Source organism: Phyllobates terribilis, unplaced genomic scaffold (assembly GCF_046119375.1).
Source record: "Phyllobates terribilis strain yellow unplaced genomic scaffold, ASM4611937v1 Scaffold_5__5_contigs__length_657084704, whole genome shotgun sequence".
Taxonomy (NCBI): Eukaryota; Metazoa; Chordata; class Amphibia; order Anura; family Dendrobatidae; genus Phyllobates; species Phyllobates terribilis.
Genome location: NW_027362765.1, coordinates 24,028,602 through 24,045,807, shown reverse-complemented (window position 1 = coordinate 24,045,807; position 17,206 = coordinate 24,028,602). Strand labels below are relative to the sequence as shown.

Sequence of the window (17,206 nt, the reverse complement as noted above, 5' to 3'; positions counted from 1 at the left end):
AATACAAGGACCACTGATATTGACCCTTCTTCTTCGGAAACTGAGGTATCGGAAACTGAGGGGAAGGGTAAAAATCACAAAATAAGGGGGAGAGGTAGAGGATTTAATCAGGGGAGGAGCTCCAGTAAGAGATCACCACAGAGGAGCAATTTTTTAGACCTACAATATCCTCTCAGAAGCAGATTCAACAACCCCAACTAGAGCTTCAGATTATTAATCTCTCTAAAAGACAGTTGTTAGAAAACGAAATGTGTGTCCTCAGCAAGGGCCTATCCTTCGTCCCTACTACCGATTTTGATGCTTTTGAAGTGGTTAAGGATTTACATTTGTTTGTTCGTAAATTAAAATGGAAAAAGCACTTTATTAGGGAAGGCAAGAAAAGTAGTAGGGACTTGGGGATTGAAGAAGATCTACTGGAGGACGTTAGACTTCTGTACCACTTGGGAGATTTAAACCCCAATATTGATGGAAAAGGCCCATTTACGGCCTTAAAGAATAGGAGTCAGAAGATACCACCATCATCTGGTGACATTTGCTCTATAGACGTATTTTTAAATCTAGTGACAAAAGACTTGGTTGACCTTGAATACGGTAGAAACGATCGAAGCCATAATCTATCTAAGGGGGAAATGGAATGTTTGCTGAGATTGGAAGGGGACAAAAATATTGTAATAAAACCGTCTGACAAAGGCGGGAATTTAGTCATCATGGATACTGACCATTATCGTGCAATGTGTTTGGGGTTACTCGAACAGAAGGAGGGTTATCGGAGACTATCACATAACCCAACTAAGGATTTACATAACAAACTCAGGGAGTTGGTACAGGAAGGTTTCATTAACAAAGTGATTGATAAAAATGAAAAGGACTATCTGGTCCCAGCCTACCCGATCACAGCGACTTTTTATGGTCTTCCTAAAGTCCATAAAGGTCTGGAACCACTAAAAGCAAGACCCATTGTGTCTGGAATTAACAGCCTCACACATAAGGCAGGCACATATATTGATAAAATTCTGAGACCATTTGTGATAGCTTTAAATTCGTATGTGCGTGACACAGCGGACCTCTTGAGGAAACTCGAGGGTGTTGTATTGGAGCAAGACATGATTTTGGGGAGTGTGGATGTAGAAGCCTTATACTCCTCGATCCCCCATGAATTTGGTTTAAGAGCCGTTGACTACTACCTAAGATCAAGGGGTAGACAATTCACTATACATAATGAGTTCACCCTGAAACTCCTTGAATTTTGTCTCAATAACAACGTCTTCACATTCGATGGGGAATATTTCCACCAGCTCAGGGGCACAGCAATGGGGAGCCCATGTGCTCCCTCTTATGCTAATTTGCTCCTGGGCTGGTGGGAAGAAACCATGGTTTTTAATGAGTGTGACCTAGCCAACGGGGTTGTCATGTGGCTGCGATTTATTGACGATGTTTTTGTGATATGGAACGGAACACCGGATAGTTTCCGTGAATTCGTCGCAAGACTTAATGACAACCCGATTGGTCTACTATTTACATCGGAAGTGAATAGAACAAAATTGGCCTTTTTAGATGTATTGGTTCACAGAGAGGCTAATGGCGAATTAAGGACAGAAACCTATAGAAAACCAACAGCAACTAATACCCTCCTGAGATGGGAAAGCAATCATCCAGTCCCACTCAAGAGAGGTATCCCAAAGGGTCAATTTTTAAGGCTCAGGAGGAATTGCTCTGATGTTAATCACTATGAAAGACAAGCTTGGGACTTGAGAAACAGATTTCTAGATAGAGGATACCCTAAAAAGGTTCTGAATCAGGCCTATAGAGAGTCTTTGGTGAGAGAGAGAAGTGAGCTATTGGTTCCAAAAGCCAAACATCAAGAAGAGTCTACAATTAGATTCATAACACGATTCTGTAATAAATCTCAACAGGTCAAACAGATTTTTAAGAAACATTGGGGTATCCTTCGTATGGATGAGGACGTTGGAGATAAATTGGCCTCACAACCACAAATTACCTATCGTAGAGGGAGGTCCCTTAGGGATCGTCTCGTCCATAGTCATTTTATGTCTGAGCGTAGTCCCACATGGTTGGATCGAGGGGTTTCTGGCTGCTATCGGTGTAATAACTGCAAGGCATGTTCTGCCATGACCCAGGGTAATACTTTCAGGAGCTTTGTCAAGGGGAGGGAGTTCAAGATTAGGGAACTCATAAATTGTCGATCGAAGGGAGTGATATACAAAGCGACTTGTATATGCAAATTGGAATATATTGGGAAGACACGAAGGGAGTTTAAGAAAAGGATATTAGAACACTTACGTGATATAAAAAACAAGAAAGATACCCCAATAGCTAATCATGTAAACACTATGCACCAGGGGGATGCCAATGTCATAAAATTTATGGGCATTGAAAAGGTGACACCTTCGATAAGAGGAGGAAACTGGGATTTACGCATTTTACAAAAGGAAACTCGTTGGATCTTTACCCTGGGCACCACTACCCCACTTGGTATGAATGAGATTCTTTCCTTTGCCCCATTCCTTCCAGAATAGGGACAGAATAGGGTTAAGTAGATAGGGAAAGCCACCGTAGAGTGGGGGCGCCATTTGCGCAGGATTTGTAGGGTGCCAACCTCCACGTAGGTAGGGTAAGCAGATTAGTTATCACTATAGTTGTTTCATTAGGGCCTCCCCCCCTTTTTCTTCTGTTTCTCTTGAGAGGTCCGCTGTGGCTTTGGTGATTGATTAATATATTATTCTTTGAAACTATTTGTCCCACGGGAACCCCCATGTAACATACCGAAGCATTGCACTTATATGGTCTTTTCTATCTCGAAAAAAAACCTTTTTAATCCATGATCTATTTGTATAAATTTATGGAGAGAACTGTACGTGTTTACTTAGACAATTAGGCAGTTTTTCTGGTGACTAACAGATAGAGCCTTCTTACACATTATTATTATTTGGGGTATTTGTTTTGATAGAGATGTGGACAACGGAGGGTGGCCTTTTCCCGCTGTTGAAAATCCTTTATCCCACTTAATATGATTGCTGGATCGCATGGGGGAGGAACCTGTGGGTTCCAGCATGGCGTGAGGCGGCACCACGTATTGGTAAGGTGATGCGTGTTTCCTAGTAGCACGCTTGCGTTCCATATCCATGGGAACGCGTGACGTTGACTTCCGGTAACGGGGTATTCTGGGACCGGAAGTGCGTTCCATGCCCATGGTAACGCGTGATGTTTACTTCCGGCAGTGTGGTATTCTGGGACCGGAAACACGTCACGGTCAGCGCGGTAATTATGAAGGAGCGCGGCTTAACGCACGCATATAAAGCAGGGCATAATGTGTACCCACTTGAGGCATTAGGATATGATTAAGGAACCAATGCAGGAATGAGGAATGATATACCCTTAATGAAGAGGAACTATATACCCCTGATGAAGGATTGAAACGCGTCGGGATGTTCCGTGGACAAACTGATCACCTATAATGTAAAGGGGGAGCAGACATAAAAAGACCCCGGGTGAGATGTTTCCATGTTCTATGAGGATTTAAATGCCTGGATGGTAATAGAAGGCTCCTCATAGTTCTATTTCTGTATACATACCTACCATTTAATAATGGCTTGTTATGTCTATGGGTATATGCAGATATAGGTATGATCACCGTATATATTGCTATATGGGTATTTGGTGAGGTATACCTCGGCTTGGGATGTTCCATGGATTAACTCATCACCTGGAATGTAAAGGGGGAGCAGATATATATAAAAAGACCCCGGGTGAGATGTTTCCATGTTTTATGAGGATTGAGTGCCTGGATGATAATAGAAGGCCCCTCATAGCTCTATTTGATTGTATACTTATTTACCATTTAATAATGGTTGGTTTTGTCTATGGGTATACACAGATATAGGTATAATCACCGTCTATATTGCTATATGGGCATTTGGTGAGGTATACCTTGTTTTTTTGCGTATCTGTGGGGTTCTCTTTTTGGACTTCATAGCTTGAATACCTTCATTATTCTTACTTATGCTGGACCTAATAGGGCCTGATATTCTGTCCAGCTATATCGTAGATATTTATATCTTTTTACTTATGATACACCATATGGGCATCATGTTATAAATTTCGTTTTAGACTTTTCATTAATAAAAGTTATATTTTATGTACTTATTTGCTATATCTAGTTGATATCTTCATAATAAGTCTTTTGGTCTCTGCTGGATTATATTTATATTATAGCATGGCAGGCTTTCTCACTGTTGGTATCAATACTGATCAATGGATAGATGAAGCAAAGGAGGTATTCTCAGATAGATTGTTCACTCAAAAAAAATATACTCCCTCTTTCAATTCAGCGTTCAAAGAACTTACAAAACTCTATAAGGATCAAATAGCATCCTGGTGGGAGGTACAGTCTCTTGAAAATTATATTAAGGCGGGTATTGTACCTAGACACCTGCGGATTGCCCTCTCACCTGGATATCGCTATAAGAGTTCTACCTTAATGACTAAGTGGGAAAGGGAAGCCACTGAGAGCTCGATCAGGTTTATGAAGATACTATTGGAAGAAGAAAAATCAACTTTATTCACACTTAATGAGTCTTTGAAAGAGCAGATAGAGGTCACAAAAAAATTTTCCTCAGAGCCAGAATTTATACAGAAGGAATTAAGTTTGCAGAATACGATTGAACGTTTTCAGTTCCATCTAAAAGAGAGAAAACATAAGTTCTTCAGTAAAGATCTGGCAGAATTTAAAGATAATAAGGCCTACACCTTTCCAGTGATTAGAAATACAAGGACCACTGATATTGACCCTTCTTCTTCGGAAACTGAGGTATCGGAAACTGAGGGGAAGGGTAAAAATCACAAAATAAGGGGGAGAGGTAGAGGATTTAATCAGGGGAGGAGCTCCAGTAAGAGATCACCACAGAGGAGCAATTTTTTAGACCTACAATATCCTCTCAGAAGCAGATTCAACAACCCCAACTAGAGCTTCAGATTATTAATCTCTCTAAAAGACAGTTGTTAGAAAACGAAATGTGTGTCCTCAGCAAGGGCCTATCCTTCGTCCCTACTACCGATTTTGATGCTTTTGAAGTGGTTAAGGATTTACATTTGTTTGTTCGTAAATTAAAATGGAAAAAGCACTTTATTAGGGAAGGCAAGAAAAGTAGTAGGGACTTGGGGATTGAAGAAGATCTACTGGAGGACGTTAGACTTCTGTACCACTTGGGAGATTTAAACCCCAATATTGATGGAAAAGGCCCATTTACGGCCTTAAAGAATAGGAGTCAGAAGATACCACCATCATCTGGTGACATTTGCTCTATAGACGTATTTTTAAATCTAGTGACAAAAGACTTGGTTGACCTTGAATACGGTAGAAACGATCGAAGCCATAATCTATCTAAGGGGGAAATGGAATGTTTGCTGAGATTGGAAGGGGACAAAAATATTGTAATAAAACCGTCTGACAAAGGCGGGAATTTAGTCATCATGGATACTGACCATTATCGTGCAATGTGTTTGGGGTTACTCGAACAGAAGGAGGGTTATCGGAGACTATCACATAACCCAACTAAGGATTTACATAACAAACTCAGGGAGTTGGTACAGGAAGGTTTCATTAACAAAGTGATTGATAAAAATGAAAAGGACTATCTGGTCCCAGCCTACCCGATCACAGCGACTTTTTATGGTCTTCCTAAAGTCCATAAAGGTCTGGAACCACTAAAAGCAAGACCCATTGTGTCTGGAATTAACAGCCTCACACATAAGGCAGGCACATATATTGATAAAATTCTGAGACCATTTGTGATAGCTTTAAATTCGTATGTGCGTGACACAGCGGACCTCTTGAGGAAACTCGAGGGTGTTGTATTGGAGCAAGACATGATTTTGGGGAGTGTGGATGTAGAAGCCTTATACTCCTCGATCCCCCATGAATTTGGTTTAAGAGCCGTTGACTACTACCTAAGATCAAGGGGTAGACAATTCACTATACATAATGAGTTCACCCTGAAACTCCTTGAATTTTGTCTCAATAACAACGTCTTCACATTCGATGGGGAATATTTCCACCAGCTCAGGGGCACAGCAATGGGGAGCCCATGTGCTCCCTCTTATGCTAATTTGCTCCTGGGCTGGTGGGAAGAAACCATGGTTTTTAATGAGTGTGACCTAGCCAACGGGGTTGTCATGTGGCTGCGATTTATTGACGATGTTTTTGTGATATGGAACGGAACACCGGATAGTTTCCGTGAATTCGTCGCAAGACTTAATGACAACCCGATTGGTCTACTATTTACATCGGAAGTGAATAGAACAAAATTGGCCTTTTTAGATGTATTGGTTCACAGAGAGGCTAATGGCGAATTAAGGACAGAAACCTATAGAAAACCAACAGCAACTAATACCCTCCTGAGATGGGAAAGCAATCATCCAGTCCCACTCAAGAGAGGTATCCCAAAGGGTCAATTTTTAAGGCTCAGGAGGAATTGCTCTGATGTTAATCACTATGAAAGACAAGCTTGGGACTTGAGAAACAGATTTCTAGATAGAGGATACCCTAAAAAGGTTCTGAATCAGGCCTATAGAGAGTCTTTGGTGAGAGAGAGAAGTGAGCTATTGGTTCCAAAAGCCAAACATCAAGAAGAGTCTACAATTAGATTCATAACACGATTCTGTAATAAATCTCAACAGGTCAAACAGATTTTTAAGAAACATTGGGGTATCCTTCGTATGGATGAGGACGTTGGAGATAAATTGGCCTCACAACCACAAATTACCTATCGTAGAGGGAGGTCCCTTAGGGATCGTCTCGTCCATAGTCATTTTATGTCTGAGCGTAGTCCCACATGGTTGGATCGAGGGGTTTCTGGCTGCTATCGGTGTAATAACTGCAAGGCATGTTCTGCCATGACCCAGGGTAATACTTTCAGGAGCTTTGTCAAGGGGAGGGAGTTCAAGATTAGGGAACTCATAAATTGTCGATCGAAGGGAGTGATATACAAAGCGACTTGTATATGCAAATTGGAATATATTGGGAAGACACGAAGGGAGTTTAAGAAAAGGATATTAGAACACTTACGTGATATAAAAAACAAGAAAGATACCCCAATAGCTAATCATGTAAACACTATGCACCAGGGGGATGCCAATGTCATAAAATTTATGGGCATTGAAAAGGTGACACCTTCGATAAGAGGAGGAAACTGGGATTTACGCATTTTACAAAAGGAAACTCGTTGGATCTTTACCCTGGGCACCACTGCCCCACTTGGTATGAATGAGATTCTTTCCTTTGCCCCATTCCTTCCAGAATAGGGACAGAATAGGGTTAAGTAGATAGGGAAAGCCACCGTAGTGTGGGGGCGCCATTTGCGCAGGATTTGTAGGGTGCCAACCTCCACGTAGGTAGGGTAAGCAGATTAGTTATCACTATAGTTGTTTCATTAGGGCCTCCCCCCCTTTTTCTTCTGTTTCTCTTGAGAGGTCCGCTGTGGCTTTGGTGATTGATTAATATATTATTCTTTGAAACTATTTGTCCCACGGGAACCCCCATGTAACATACCGAAGCATTGCACTTATATGGTCTTTTCTATCTCGAAAAAAAACCTTTTTAATCCATGATCTATTTGTATAAATTTATGGAGAGAACTGTACGTGTTTACTTAGACAATTAGGCAGTTTTTCTGGTGACTAACAGATAGAGCCTTCTTACACATTATTATTATTTGGGGTATTTGTTTTGATAGAGATGTGGACAACGGAGGGTGGCCTTTTCCCGCTGTTGAAAATCCTTTGTCCCACTTAATATGATTGCTGGATCGCATGGGGGAGGAACCTGTGGGTTCCAGCATGGCGTGAGGCGGCACCACGTATTGGTAAGGTGATGCGTGTTTCCTAGTAGCACGCTTGCGTTCCATATCCATGGGAACGCGTGACTTTGACTTCCGGTAACGGGGTATTCTGGGACCGGAAGTGCGTTCCATGCCCATGGTAACGCGTGATGTTTACTTCCGGCAGTGTGGTATTCTGGGACCGGAAACACGTCACGGTCAGCGCGGTAATTATGAAGGAGCGCGGCTTAACGCACGCATATAAAGCAGGGCATAATGTGTACCCACTTGAGGCATTAGGATATGATTAAGGAACCAATGCAGGAATGAGGAATGATATACCCTTAATGAAGAGGAACTATATACCCCTGATGAAGGATTGAAACGCGTCGGGATGTTCCGTGGACAAACTGATCACCTATAATGTAAAGGGGGAGCAGACATAAAAAGACCCCGGGTGAGATGTTTCCATGTTCTATGAGGATTTAAATGCCTGGATGGTAATAGAAGGCTCCTCATAGTTCTATTTCTGTATACATACCTACCATTTAATAATGGCTTGTTATGTCTATGGGTATATGCAGATATAGGTATGATCACCGTATATATTGCTATATGGGTATTTGGTGAGGTATACCTCGGCTTGGGATGTTCCATGGATTAACTCATCACCTGGAATGTAAAAGGGGAGCAGATATATATAAAAAGACCCCGGGTGAGATGTTTCCATGTTTTATGAGGATTGAGTGCCTGGATGATAATAGAAGGCCCCTCATAGCTCTATTTGATTGTATACTTATTTACCATTTAATAATGGCTGGTTTTGTCTATGGGTATACACAGATATAGGTATAATCACCGTCTATATTGCTATATGGGCATTTGGTGAGGTATACCTTGTTTTTTTGCGTATCTGTGGGGTTCTCTTTTTGGACTTCATAGCTTGAATACCTTCATTATTCTTACTTATGCTGGACCTAATAGGGCCTGATATTCTGTCCAGCTATATCGTAGATATTTATATCTTTTTACTTATGATACACCATATGGGCATCATGTTATCAATTTCGTTTTAGACTTTTCATTAATAAAAGTTATATTTTATGTACTTATTTGCTATATCTAGTTGATATCTTCATAATAAGTCTTTTGGTCTCTGCTGGATTATATTCATACACACGTTGCTCTGCTCCATACACCTTGCACGCACACGGCTCTGCTCCGTACAACTCGTACACACGCGGCTCTGCTCCGTACACACGCGGCTCTGCTCCATACACCTTGCACGCACACGGCTCTGCTCCGTACAACTCGTACACACATGGCTCTGCTCCGTACACCTTGTATACATGCGGCTCCGCTCCGTACACCTCGTACACGCGCGGCTCCGCTCCGTACACCTCGTACACGCGCGGCTCCGCTCCGCACGCCTCGTACACGCGCGGCTCCGCTCCGTACGCCTCGTACACGCGCGGCTCAGCTCCGTACGCCTCGTACACGCGCGGCTCAGCTCCGTACGCCTCGTACACGCGCGGCTCCGCTCCGTACGCCTCGTACACGCGCGGCTCCGCTCCGTACGCCTCGTACACGCGCGGCTCCGCTCCGTACGCCTCGTACACGCGCGGCTCCGCTCCGTACGCCTCGTACACGCGCGGCTCCGCTCCGTACGCCTCGTACACGCGCGGCTCCGCTCCGTACGCCTCGTACACGCGCGGCTCCGCTCCGTACGCCTCGTACACGCGCGGCTCCGCTCCGTACACCTCGTACACACGCGGCTCCGCTCCGTACACCTCGTACACACAGCTCCGCTCCGTACACCTCGTACACACGGCTCCGCTCCGTACACGCGCGGCTCCGCTCCGTACACCTCGTACACGCGCGGCTCCGCTCCGTACCCCTCGTACACGCGGCTCCGCTCCGTACCCCTCGTACACGCGGCTCCGCTCCGTACACCTCGTACACGCGCGGCTCCGCTCCGTACACCTCGTACACGCGCGGCTCTGCTCCGTACACCTCGTACACACACGGCTCTGCTCCGTACACCTCGTACACGCACGGCTCTGCTCCGTACACCTCGTACACGCGCGGCTCCGCTCCGTACACCTCGTACACACGCGGCTCCGCTCCGTACACCTCGTACACACGCGGCTCCGCTCCGTACACCTCGTACACACGGCTCCGCTCCGTACACCTCGTACACACGGCTCCGCTCCGTACACGCGCGGCTCCGCTCCGTACACCTCGTACACGCGCGGCTCCGCTCCGTACCCCTCGTACACGCGGCTCCGCTCCGTACCCCTCGTACACGCGGCTCTGCTCCGTACACCTCGTACACGCGGCTCCGCTCCGTACACCTCGTACACGCGCGGCTCCGCTCCGTACACCTCGTACACGCGCGGCTCTGCTCCGTACACCTCGTACACACACGGCTCTGCTCCGTACGCCTCGTACACACACGGCTCTGCTCCGTACACCTCGTACACACGCGCCTCCGCTCCGTAGACCTCGTACACACGCGGCTCCGCTCCGTACACCTCGTACACACGCGGCTCTGCTCCGTACACCTCGTACACACGCGGCTCCGCTCCGTACACCTCGTACACACGCGGCTCCGCTCCGTACACCTCGTACACACGCGGCTCCGCTCCGTACACCTCGTACACACACGGCTCCGCTCCGTACACCTTGTACACACGCGGCTCCGCTCCGTACACCTCGTACACACGCGGCTCCGCTCCGTACACCTCGTACACGCGCGGCTCTGCTACATCCACACTGTAAACCCCTCCTGACCCCACACATAAACTTCCCCTCATCCAGCACCATGACAACCAGCACAGCAGAGTCCTGCATCCACTGAGGCCCCTGATCATGTGACCCCTGACTCCTCCCCTCCTGTGACCTCATCACAGGTCCTGTGCACACAGAGCAGCCATATATGTGGTGGAGGCTCTGCAGGTGGAGGTATGTGGAGAGACCCCAGTACTGGCGGAAGGCACCATACACATTATATAGTGGGGGGAGAACAGTCGTTCAGTCAATATCTCTCTCCCCCGTATACAGTAACGTTCGGGTGTGCTTCTGTGTTCTCATTAACTGTTGACAATCTTCTCCTGCTTGAATGCAAAAGAACTGACTGAGGAAAATCAGACTGACTGGATCCTTCTCTCCATCTACATCATCTGTGGGGAGAGTACACAGGTGTCATTGTATATATACATCTTGTTATTTTGTTCTCAGCTGATGCTCCTGTGTTTTGTTCAGGTTCCAATAGTATTGGATCCTCTCAGTGCAGATCTTCTGTATAAGAGAATTTACTGATGGATATAGACAAAGACAAGATGGTGGAGAGGATATTACACCTCACCCTAGAGATCCTCTCCCGGCTTACTGGAGAGGTGAGAGATTCTGATGACGTCACATTACATCATTCTTATCTATGGGAATAACAGATGGACAGAACTGGAGAGGCGAGGACTCTGCAAATGTCTGTAGTGAGATTTATTAATGTGTCTCTCCATAACCAGGATTACACAGTAGTGAAGAAGACCTCTAGTGAGCGCTGTCAGGACCCTGTGTCTGAGGGATGGGGAAGAACCCTGAGCCCAGTCACGGAGCCTCCACCTCACCCCCTTATACATGAGGACATCAATAACCAGGAGATCCTAGAACTCGCCTACAAGATGATTGAGCTGCTGACTGGAGAGGTGACATTGCTGGGAATGCTGGGACATTATACAGTAATGATATGAAGGGATCGGGGGCATGACTGTATCATTGTGTGTATCAGGTACCTATAAGGTGTCAGGATGTCTCCGTCTACTTCTCCATGGAGGAGTGGGAGTATTTAGAAGGACACAAGGATCTGTACAAGGACGTCATGATGGAGGTTCCCCAGCCCCTCACATCACCAGGTAATAGACCGGACTAAAAACACACAGCCTATAATTATCTGTATGTAAAGAATGAATTAATTCCCTGTATGTGTTTCCTCCAGTTCTATCCAGTAAGAGGACAACACCAGAGAGATGTCCCCGTCCTCTTCTCCCACAGGACTGTAAACAAGAAGATCCCAATGTTCCTCAGGATTATCAGGTAGATGGAGAGAAGGTGTCATGAGATCTCCCCTATGATGTGTAGACTGCTGTGAAGGTCTTGTGCTCAGTCTTGTTTTATCCACCAGTATTATATGTTTTATACTTGTGTAATGAGAACGGTGGAGATGGCAGGATTAGAGATGATCATAGATGTGACTTCTCCATCTGTCTGTGACTTTTACAATATTTGTTTCAGGGTGAATATTTGACCCATATTAATACTACAGAGACATATGTGAAGGGTGATGAGTGGTGTATAGAGGAGATTCCTACATATGATTACTCAGGTGAGTAGTAAAGACTACAGAGAAATCACAAATTCTTCTCATTCAGCAGCTGCTACAATGTGGGACTAAAAAGAATTAACATAATTTATTATCATAAAAATAATGTATAATAAATATATATATAATCGTCTAATTCTGTCTGTTTGTCTGTAACGGAAATCCCGCGTCGCTGATTGGTCGCGAGCGGCTGGCGCGACCAATCAGCGACAGGTGCAGTCCGGTCTCAAATTGGCGCGGGATTTGAACCACACTTTGCTGATTGGTTGCACTCAGCCGGCCGTGACCAATCAGCAATATTGGCGCGGCTACTTTAAATTAACCCTCCAATGTATCCCCCCGGGGCCCTTAATGAATTTTGTAAATTCCTCATGTTGCCAATACTGTCTGTGCACGTGACCCCCGACTGCAGCCGGCTCTTGCTTCCGCTTACATCACAACTATTTGCGGCTGCAGCCAGGAGTCTCCTGTTCCACGGTGAGTGACAGGCTTGGGCGGGGTTATCCCCCATCGTGTCACACCCAGCATCCACCGCGCGCTCTCTCAATAAATGGGCGCGCGGTGTGACGCGATGGGGGATAACCCCGCCCACAATCTGTCACTCACAGATTGGAATGCGGAACAGGAGACCCCTGGCTGCAGCCGCAAATAGTCGTGACGTAAGCGGAAGCAAGAGCCGTCTGCAGCCGGGGGTCACGTGCTGCCTGTGCGCGGTCAGCGATAGCGCCGTGCACAGGCAGTATTGGCAACATGAGGTATTTACGAAATTCATTAGGGGCCCCGGGGGGATACATTGGGGGGTTAATTTAAAGTAGTGGACAACCCCTTTAAACCCCGCTTCGCTGATTGGTCGCGCCCAGCCGGCCGCGACAAATCAGAGATATTGGCGCAGAATTTAAACCCCAGTCACAGCGTGACGTTGTTCACTCAAGTTTACTGAACAAGTTCTGTCAGTCAGTGCCACGTAGTTCAGTCACGTTTACTGAACACGTTCTGTAAGTCACAGCGTGATGAACAGATACTTCTTTACTGTACGTTATCACGATTTACGCTTCCTGTGTTCCAATGGGTCATAAGCGAAAATACGCCAATGAGGATGACAGAATAAACTACATACATATTCTAGAATACCCGATGCCTTAGAATCGGGCCACCATCTAGTTCCTTATAAGTATCCTTTAAAAATAAGGTTTCCTATGCAGATTATAGTGGAATGAGTACATATCACATATACTTTGATGTGTTTGAGTATCCTTCCCTTTTAGATATAGAATGAAATTGTAAAAAGTACAACCTTTCGCAAAATGAACACCTATTCCATATAAACAGGTGTATATTGTATTCCCTGTGCTTGTTACGTGGGTAATGAAGAATGAATATGTGCAGTTTATACTGAAATGTACACAAGTTCCGTATTATTTTTACTGGTCAATCATTAATATCTTGCATATTAGTGGATCCCTGCACTCATGGGCAGGGATATTCTAAAATAGGACACATGTACAAAACCTCCAAATGCAGAGTGGTCCCGGACTGCATTTTTGAAAAATAAAAGATTTGTTTAACTGGGTGTGGAGAACTATTGCTTTACACCAGCCAAGACTGATACAGAACACTTGAAAGGTATCCTGCAAATTTCCTATAATTTTTTGACATGAAATGTCACCTTGCATTTCTTCTCACCGAGTGTCAGATCAGGCAGGAGTCCAGCTTTGGAGAAACACTTTTAATTGCCGAATAGTGCTGTGACTGAAGATTGCACTGGTGACGAAGACACGGCTTGTACATAATTATTAAATTCACAGAAAACCACATTTTGGGATATTTCAATAATTGATCAAAATTATCTCCCACTATTTGTCCCAATCGGGACCCATATATCTACAAAAAGTGAACTCCAACATGAATATAATGCCTACAAACAACAACCGGAGTCATACACTTGTAAAATCCTAGAATTTATTAGATGATCATAAATACAAATACCACAATTAAATTATTTAAAATACATAGAGGTGCAATCAGAAGGACTCAAAATATAGTCCCTGTAGGGTGAGCAGCAACACAAAATATACATCAAGTCACTTATATATAAATATATTCGTATATTTCAGCATATGCACATATAATTAATAATTGCCCAAGTGCAACATTACTCAAATTAATATCAGCAAGTGCATTATGCTGTTTATGCAGCCACAAGTCAAGTTAATCCCTGCGCCAACCATAGGAAACCAGAATCATGCAGCAATTATATACACAGACTCGATTATAGTGACTTACCCATCACAATGGTGATACTCACACCTGGGAGACACCCTTGAACTCGCTTTTTGCGTTAGCTTTATCAACAAGTTGTTGGTAAAGCTAACGCGAAACGCGCGTTACCTCTATGTATTTTAAAGAATTTAATTGTGGTATTTGTATTTATGATCCTCTAATAAATTCTATGATTTTACAAGTGTATGACTCCGGTTGTTGTTTGTAGGCATTATATATGGCTTGTACATAGTTTGGTCTTTTCTGTGGAACATATGGATATGAAACCTGAAGATAAAGAAACAAGAAAGAAGAATCGATGCCTTCAAAATGTGGTTCTGGAGAAGGATGTTATCAATACCATGGATGGCAAGAAGAACAAACAAATCAATTTTGGAACAAATCAAGCCAGACATGTCACTCAAAACAAGGCTCACCAAGCTACGGCTTGCCTACTTTGGACACATCATACGAAGAGATCAATCACTGGAGAAGGACATCATGGTCAGAAGAATAGAAGGAACAAGGTGAAGAGGAAGACCAGCAACCCAATGTCTTGATACTATCAAGATAACGGTGGAGAAGAACTTGGTGGACCTATCTTGACTTGCACAAGATCGATCTTTGTACAGATGGTTCATTCATCAAGTTGCCATGGCCCGAGACTGAGCCAAAGGCTATTAAATAAAATAATAGTCCTGCGATCCAGTAATATTAAAGAAAATAAAAGACAACTGTATGTTCATAACACTGTAATCTGCACAAATTCTATGTCTACGGTGCCCAGGAAAACGATTATACCTCGTAGGACACTACTTCTGATGTGGTGATTTGGGAAAATGTATTTGTAGGGGTTGAGGAGAGGGAAAGGAGGAAGTTTAATGTGAGTGTGTGGATGATTTTTTTTTTTGCCTGGCTGTTAAGACTTTTAAAGGATAAAAGCAAATTTCTTGGCCGACCAGAAAATTGTTGCTCTGTTTCACACAAATATTGGTTTGTACCATTGATTCAGATTGCTGATCTTTATTTGTACTTACTTTTATCTGTTCAGTTTTTGACACTTGCATATTAAAATTTTGATAAAACAAAAAATAATTCACTGTGTTTTACAGATTTTCAGAAATCTCATGCAGTCGCTACAAAATATATCCACAGCATAAACTGGCAGGAGCAACTGGTTTGAGATCCCCAATGTGTCAATTTATGCTGCTGTGCAAGGGTGATATGTGTAGCTTGTAAAGATGTGCGGTTGTGGGTTGTAAGTAGGGCAGGTTAACGATGCAACAATATTTTATTAATCACATCCATGGTAATACAGCAATTCCAAGTAAATGGCCAAAATACAGTTCTCTCAGTCCTTAAGTTCTCAACCTGGGATCAGTAGTTTCACTTGCTCTGTATCAGGCCGTACTCACTGTCTCCCAACTTTTGGTTGGCCCACAGATTTTGTATCTCCAGCCAGTATAGTCGGTTGCCACAGTCCACAATCCTCCAGATGACGGATTAAACAATGGAAGCACAGATATCCAGTAGCAACAGTCCTAGAATAAAGTTGATATCCAACGACATATCCATAACTGTACTACGTTTATCCAGCCCAGTTGATAACTGATCTCCAACACTCCATAAGCCATCCATACATCAGCTCCACGTCCACAGCCCTAAGTCCTATCACTCCCGTGTCCTTCCATCAACTCCTCCACATCCCTGGGGTCAGCCTCCTCCTAGCACAGAAGTGATCACCCTCCCCCTCAAGCATTCACTGTTTGCTAAACAATGAAGAATATTCTAGAAGCCTTCATCTGAGATTGCATGTAAGACCCCCTGTGATGACTGCTCCACTGTGTCTCAATCCAAACTCACCTAATGAGACCATTTGCTGTTGAAACAATGGACTCCTGAGATACAGATTAGTGGAATGCTGGACATTTTACAAGTGAATCTAGTGTACACACTGACAAGATAGCAGAACTATATAAAACATTACAAGTAAATCACTAATAAAGCACAATAATAATATTAACAAAAATGGTGGTACGTTGCTGGAAAAGTATCATAGTCTTTAGAAAATGGGCAGCTCCTCACACAGCTTCCCCGCAACTTTTTCGTAATGATATCTGCAGCATTATTTACCACTGCGGATATTATGCGGGATCTCTTCTCCCGGAGGTCTACAACAAATGTGTAACGAATAGTGTTGAGCGAGTATGTTCTGTCCGAGTATGCTCGGGCCAAGCTCCGAGTATTTACAGCTGCTCGGTGATATGGTTGAATCGCTCCCGTGTGCATGATTTGCAACTGTTTGGCAGCTTTATTACATGTGAGGAATGTCTATTTGTTACACTTTCCTCACATGTAATAAAGCTGTCAAACAGTTGCAAATCATGCACACGGGAGCGATTCAAGCATATCACCAAGCAGCTGTAAATACTCGGAGCTTGGCCCGAGCATACTCGGCGAAAGGGTTAACAGAACATACTCGCTCAACACTAGTAACGAAGCCTGGTGGACTGGAGTAAGATTTCTGGTTTAGGAAAAGCCACAGGTCATCATGAATTAGACGCGCTGTGATGTCACGCCCCAGCTCTGTCCATTTTGGCAACATTTGTAAAATTCTTGTACCACTTCGAGTTGCCCTAAAATTTTTCAACTTTTCAAAGCGTTTTATTCCAGAATTCTGGCGCAATCACTTTGATAAATAGGGGGCCTCCGAATCCTATTTAAACCAAAT

The 17,206-nt window shown here is 44.1% G+C and overlaps 2 protein-coding genes across 2 annotated transcripts in view; both read left to right on the top strand.

The window, feature by feature from the left end:
• LOC141271819 (uncharacterized) overlaps positions 1 to 17,206 on the top strand; it is a 64,608-nt gene that overhangs the window by 27,396 nt on the left and 20,006 nt on the right. The window lies entirely within an intron of this gene.
• Positions 10,733 to 15,484, top strand: LOC141271812 (oocyte zinc finger protein XlCOF8.4-like). The gene is made up of 7 exons (XM_073681986.1): positions 10,733 to 10,799; positions 11,100 to 11,233; positions 11,363 to 11,542; positions 11,626 to 11,749; positions 11,833 to 11,930; positions 12,129 to 12,219; positions 14,705 to 15,484. The coding sequence occupies exons 2-7, from the start codon at positions 11,156 to 11,158 to the stop codon at positions 14,758 to 14,760; spliced, it is 627 nt and encodes a 208-aa protein (XP_073538087.1). The 5' UTR covers positions 10,733 to 10,799; positions 11,100 to 11,155; the 3' UTR covers positions 14,761 to 15,484.

Bases quoted from the DNA above. Each gene is read 5' to 3' on its own strand.
- LOC141271812 (XM_073681986.1), top strand. From the start codon at position 11,156: ATGGATATAGACAAAGACAAGATGGTGGAGAGGATATTACACCTCACC. The intron at 11,543-11,625 runs GTGACATTGCTG...TGTGTGTATCAG, and splicing joins TTGAGCTGCTGACTGGAGAG to GTACCTATAAGGTGTCAGGA. The intron at 11,750-11,832 runs GTAATAGACCGG...TGTTTCCTCCAG, and splicing joins CCAGCCCCTCACATCACCAG to TTCTATCCAGTAAGAGGACA.